This window comes from Emiliania huxleyi (assembly GCF_000372725.1).
Source record: "Emiliania huxleyi CCMP1516 unplaced genomic scaffold EMIHUscaffold_739, whole genome shotgun sequence".
NCBI lineage: Eukaryota > Haptophyta > Isochrysidales > Noelaerhabdaceae > Emiliania > Emiliania huxleyi.
The window spans coordinates 8,827-14,302 of NW_005196462.1; the positions used below are offsets into that span (position 1 = coordinate 8,827).

General features: G+C 69.8%; 1 protein-coding gene across 1 annotated transcript; it reads left to right on the forward strand.

Annotated features, from left to right (window-relative positions):
• Positions 1-1,905: 1,905 nt before the first annotated feature.
• EMIHUDRAFT_249111 (hypothetical protein) lies at positions 1,906-2,334 on the forward strand (the record flags this gene model as incomplete). The annotated part of the gene is made up of 1 exon (XM_005760817.1): positions 1,906-2,334. The coding sequence occupies one exon, from the start codon at positions 1,906-1,908 to the stop codon at positions 2,332-2,334; it is 429 nt and encodes a 142-aa protein (XP_005760874.1).
• Between the last annotated feature and the right edge of the window lie 3,142 nt (positions 2,335-5,476).

The following is a 5,476-nucleotide window of genomic DNA, read 5'->3' on the forward strand; positions in this document are numbered from 1 at the left end:
AGTAGGAAGTCTTACTTGAAAACATGCAACCCTGCTCAAGAAGCGACGCAATTGTTAGGGGCGCCGTTGCCGTGAATTGTAGCAAGAAGGCGGTAGGCCGCATGTCGCCGCATGTCTGCAAAAGCTGCGCGTATCGAGGGGAGTTCCGCTGGGTATGAAGTTGGACCGGTCGAGGCTCCGGTCGTAGGGATTGTTGTCACTTCTCGTAGGGGACGAGGCCGACTTCCAGGAGCCGGAGCCGCCTAGAACTGCCAGCGCCTCTTCTTATAGAGAGGCGCTATGGTGCGCGTACCCTGTGGCACATATGTGTCCCCGACCCTCACACTGGTGTGAACAGGTCCCGAGCCCATACTGTGACCTGGTAGCATATCCGTTCTGGCGTTCTTTTACGGGGGGGGGGGGGGGGCAAGGCCGACGGCGGCGGAGGCGGCGAGGCGGGAGGGCGGCGGGCGGCGAGGGCGAAGCGGATGGCGGCGGCAGCGACGGCGAGACGGACGGCGGTAGCGGCGAGGGCGAGGCGGAGGGCGGTGGCGGTGACGGCGACGCGGACGGCGACGGCGGCGACGGGGATCCGGAGGGAGGCGGCGGCGATGGCAATGCGGAGGGAGCCGGCGGCGGAGGGCGAGGTCGGCGGTGCGGCGGCGGCGGCAGCGGCGAGGCGGAGGGAGGCGGCGGCGGTGGCGGCAAGGCGGAGGGAGGCAAAGGAGACGGCGAGGCGGAGGGAGACGGCGGCGAGGGCGAGGTTGATGGCGGCGGCGGCGGCGGTGAGGTGGAGGCAGGGAGGCGGCGGCAACGGCGAGGCGGAGGGAGGCGCGAGGGCGACGCGGAGGGAGGCGACGGCAAGGCGGAGGGAGGCGAGAGCGAGGCCGACGGCGGCGGAGGCACGGCGAGGCGGGGGGCGGCGGCGGCAATGGCGAGACGGAGGGCGGCGGCGGCGAGAGTAATGCGGACGGCGGCGGCGGTGACGGCGACGCGGACGGCGGCAGCAGCGACGGCACGGACGCGGAGGGAGGCGGCGGCGACGGCGAGGTCGACGGCGGCGGCGGCGGCGGCGAGGAGGAGGGAGGCGGCTTCGAGGGCGAGGCGGAGGGGAGGCGGAGGCGAATGCGAGGTCGACCGCGGCGGCAGTGGCGGCGAGGCGGGCGGGAGGTGGCGGCGGGGGCGAGGCGGAGGGCGGCGGCAGCGGCGGCGAAGCGGAGGGCGGCAGTGGCGAGGGTGGCGGGCGGCGACGTCGGCGTCGGCGAGTCGGAGGGCGGCGGCGGTGACGGCGGGCGGCGATGGCGAGTCGGAGGGTGGCGGTGGCAACGGCGAGGCGGAGGGCCACGGCGGCGAGGGCGAGGCGGAGGGAGGCGGCGGCGAGGGCGAGGCCGACAGGGGCGGCGGCGAGGCGAGACGGACGGCGGCAGCGGTGACGGCGAGGCCGACGGCGGCGGCGGCTGAGGGAAGCGGCGGCGAGGGCGAGGCGGAGGGAGGCGGAGGCGAGGGCGAGGCGGAGGGAGGCGGAGGCGAGGGCGAGGCGGAGGGGGGCGGAGGCGAGGGCGAGGCGGAGGGAGGCGGCGGAGAGGGCGAGGCGGAGCCGCTCATGGCGGCGGCGGCGGCGGCGGGGCGGAGGGCGGCGGTGGTGGGGATGTTGACACGGAGCAGCGCCGTAAACTCGTCGTGACGTCACCTATTGAGCCGCCTGACAGTTGCGAAGTCGTCAAACCCGTAGTTGCGTGCTCGTTGGCGCTTGCCACGCGACCTAAAGACGGCGCTATTTGTCCTCCGACCATTGCCTAACGCCGGAGGAGTGGCAAGCGGTGAGGACGGGGCCGTGGCGCGGGAGGCGGATGTGTGAGGGGCGCCACAGACGCCTCAGCGGGCGCGCCCGGGCGCATCAAGACCACCGCCGCGGGGCGCGCGGCGATGGGCGTGCTGGGCGCGATGGGCGCGCTTCCGGCCGACGTGGACGTCTCCGTGGGGTCGGTGCTGCCGGAGGCACGCGCGCTCAAGGGCCGCCTAGAGAGCTCAACTCTCGGTGCCTCTCTGAGGCCACCCTGGGCGGCGCGCACGCCACTCATCGCCCCAGCGGTCCTGTATATCGCTGGAGGGATGCGGAGTGAGCTCTCGAGGGCGCGAAGGGGGGGAAAGGAGGTGGAACGGGGCCGGTTGGGATGGTGCAGCGGCGGCTGCCGTGGCAGCGTGGGAGAGGCCCGCGTGGGAGAGGCCCTTACGGGTCGTATATCCCGCTTCAACGGCAAAAGAGGCCTCTTCCGCCGCCTCCCGGGCCGTCTCGAAGGGCCGACCAGCCCACGTCACGAGGCGCTGCTGGCGGGAGCCAAGAAGGACTCGTAAAGGCCTCAGAGTGCCATCTGAAGCGGGCGGCACTGGTGGGGCTAGAGGGGCTGACTGAGCGCCGGTGGGGCGGCTGAAGCTTGCCTGGCACGGGTTCTCGCGGCGCGTCCGTGTACCACGCGTCCAGGGCGCTGTTCCCACACCGCTCTGAGCGACAAGGGTGTGCGTGGCGCGGTGTGCTGCCGCGAACTGGCTGCCGCGACCTGGCTGCCGCCGTCTAGGATTTGCTGGGACTACCTGTTGTCTCTCGAAACACAGACCTGGCTGCCGCGTACTGCTGGCTGCCGCCGCCTGGCTGCCGCGACCTGGCTGCCGCCGACTAGGATTTGCTGGAACCTCTTGTCTCTGCAAACAAGCACTGCTGCCGCAAACTGGCTGCCGCCACCTGGCTGCCGCCGACTAGGATTAGGCAACAGGAGCTGCAACTCTCTGACCAATAGGAGCGGCAGCTCTTGACTTAGGAGCTACTTGTCTCTGCCATAGGAGCCGCAGCTCTTGACTTAGGAGCTACTTGTCTTTGCCATAGGATCTGCAGCTCTTGACTTAGGAGCTACTTGTCTTTGCTATAGGAGCCGCAGCTCTTGACTTAGGAGCTATTTGTCTTTGCCATAGGAGCTGCAGCTCCTGACTTAGGAGCTACTTGTCTTTGCCATAGGAGCTGCAGCTCTTAAGCCGAAGACTAGTAGCTCCTATTAGGAGCTGCAGCTCTTATATATAAGAGTTAGGCTGGAGTTAGGCTGGAGTTAGGCTGGAGTTAGGCTGGAGTTAGGCTGGAGTTAGGCTGGAGTTAGGCTGGAGTTAGGCTGGAGTTAGGCTGGAGTTAGGCTGGAGTTAGGCTGGAGTTAGGCTGGAGTTAGGCTGGAGTTAGGGTTAGGGTTAGGGTTAGGGTTAGGGTCAGGGTAGGATCTGCCCGATCTGCAGATCCAATCTAGGAGCTCTCTGGCCAATAGGAGCTGCAGCTCTTGACTTAGGAGCTACTTGTCTTTGTCATAGGAGCTGCAGCTCTTAAGCCGAAGACAAGTAGCTCCTATCTAGGATCTGCTCGATCTGCAGATCCAATCTGAGCAAATAAAAAGTCAAGCGCCAGCCTGGTGCTCGCGTCAGGATCCCGGCCGACGCTCGCTTCCAGTCGCGCCGAAGGGTGTTGAGCCAATTCTGTGATTGCGGCTCGCACTTCTCTCCGCACTCTGCCCATTCGCGCCACGCCGCGGCGTCGCCACCGCACCGCCCTCTCTCGCCCTCACTGCGTACTCCTCACCATTGCCGTTCCTCGCGACTGCCTCGAGGCGAGGGGAGCGTCTGCGGAGGCCACGCCGCGGAGCTTTAGGGGCGCGCGGGGTCGCGCAAATGAGAGCCGGCATGATGGCAACACAACCACGGCCGACCGAGACGCGCCGAATGGCGCAAGAGGGCGTCACGGCAGAAGGGCCCGTTCTTGTGGGTCTTTGGCTTCCAAACCGGACCTTCGGTCAAAGGGGCTGGGAATGCTGCGCGCTCGGCTCGGCCGGCTCGCTCGGCTCCGCTCGGCTCCGCTCGGCTCCACTACACTCTCGCCTCCACTCGTTCCACTCAGCTCAGCGCCCAGAGGGTGTGTGCATGACCTAGCTGAGGCCACAAGCCCAGCTCGCCAGACCTGGCGCTTAAGACTTAGGAACGCTAAGCGATCCCATAGACGCCGAACGAAAACGCCTCTCAAACGCTTCGAGATTCAGTTTGGGTTTGGGGCCATACCCCCCTATTGGCTGCGTTTCCTTGCTTGCTTTCTTGAAAGAGGATCTTCCCTCCCTCGCGGTTCGCGAGATTCAGCCGTTGTTTCTTCTTCTTGATTCCGTGGTGCGACATCCAATGTTTGGGGTCAAAGGAATCTCATGATCTTATCTCCTGCGCCGTCGGCCGCTATACTTGGCTCTCGTTTGCCGCTGCTGCACGATGAAAGCGGCGCCTGCCCAGCGCCCCAATTCCTTCCCTCGGGCCGGCGGGCGCCATTCGTGTGCCCGGCGGGCGCCACAGCGTCCGCAGCAGCCTCCCGGCAGGCCCGAGCGGTGGCTCGCAGCGCGGCCCTGCTGCGCCGCATCCTCGCCGCCTCCGCTGTGAGCGTCGAGCGGGTGTCGCCGGTGTGTGCCTCCCGCCACAGCCTTACCTGCCGGTCCACGCACTCCCGGGCTCACAGCCTTACCTGCCGGTCCACGCACTCCCGATGGCGGCGTCGCCGCACGCGTGAGGGCGGCGCGAGAGCGCTGTCGTTGGGGCCGTAGGTGATGAGCGCGCTCCGGAGGGCGACGACTTGCCTCCCGACAACGAGGCTGACGGCGTACAGAAAGGTACTCGGCGGCGCCGCCGGATAGTCGTTAAGTCACAGCCCTGCACCTCGGCCGGCGGCTGGTGCGAGCGCGAGTTGTGCTACGTCGGCCGGCGGCTCTGCATCAGCGCGAGTGGTGCTGCGGCCTACCACGACGCACCCGGCTGCAGCAGCGCCCGCCGCCCTCACCCCCGCCGCCGCCACCTTCGCCCCCGCCCCCATCCCCACCGCCCCCTTCGCCGCCGCCGCCAAGGCCACCACCGTCACCGCCACCCCCGTCACCACCGCCGCCGAGCCCGCCACCGCCAAGCCCGCCGCCGCCGTCCCCGCCGCCACCGACCCGCCGCCGCCGTCCCCACCGCCGCCGAGCCCGCCGCCACCTTCGCCGCCTCCACCATCACCGCCACCACCCTCGCCGCCGCCGCCAAGCCCACCCCCGGCCAGCCCCCCCACCCTTGCCGCCTCCGCCTTCGCCGCCGCCGCCCTCGCCGCCGCCTCCGAGCCCGCCCCCACCCTCACCGCCGCCCTCACCGCCTCTGCCGTCGCCGCCCCCACCCTCACCGCCGCCCTCACCGCCTCCGCCGTCGCCACCGCCGCCGAGCCCGCCGCCCTCGCCGCCATCCCCGTCGCCGCCGTCCCCGCCGCCACCGAGCCCGCCCTCGCCGCCTCCGCCCTCGCCGCCTCCGCCCTCGCCGCCGCCGCCCTCGCCGCCTCTACCCTCGCCGCCGCCGCCCTCGCCGCCACCCCCCTCGCCACCACCGCCATCGCCGCCGCCGCCCTCCCCGCCGCCCCCAAGCCCACCTCCCCCTAGCCCGCCTCCGCCCTCGCCACCCCCGCCGTCCC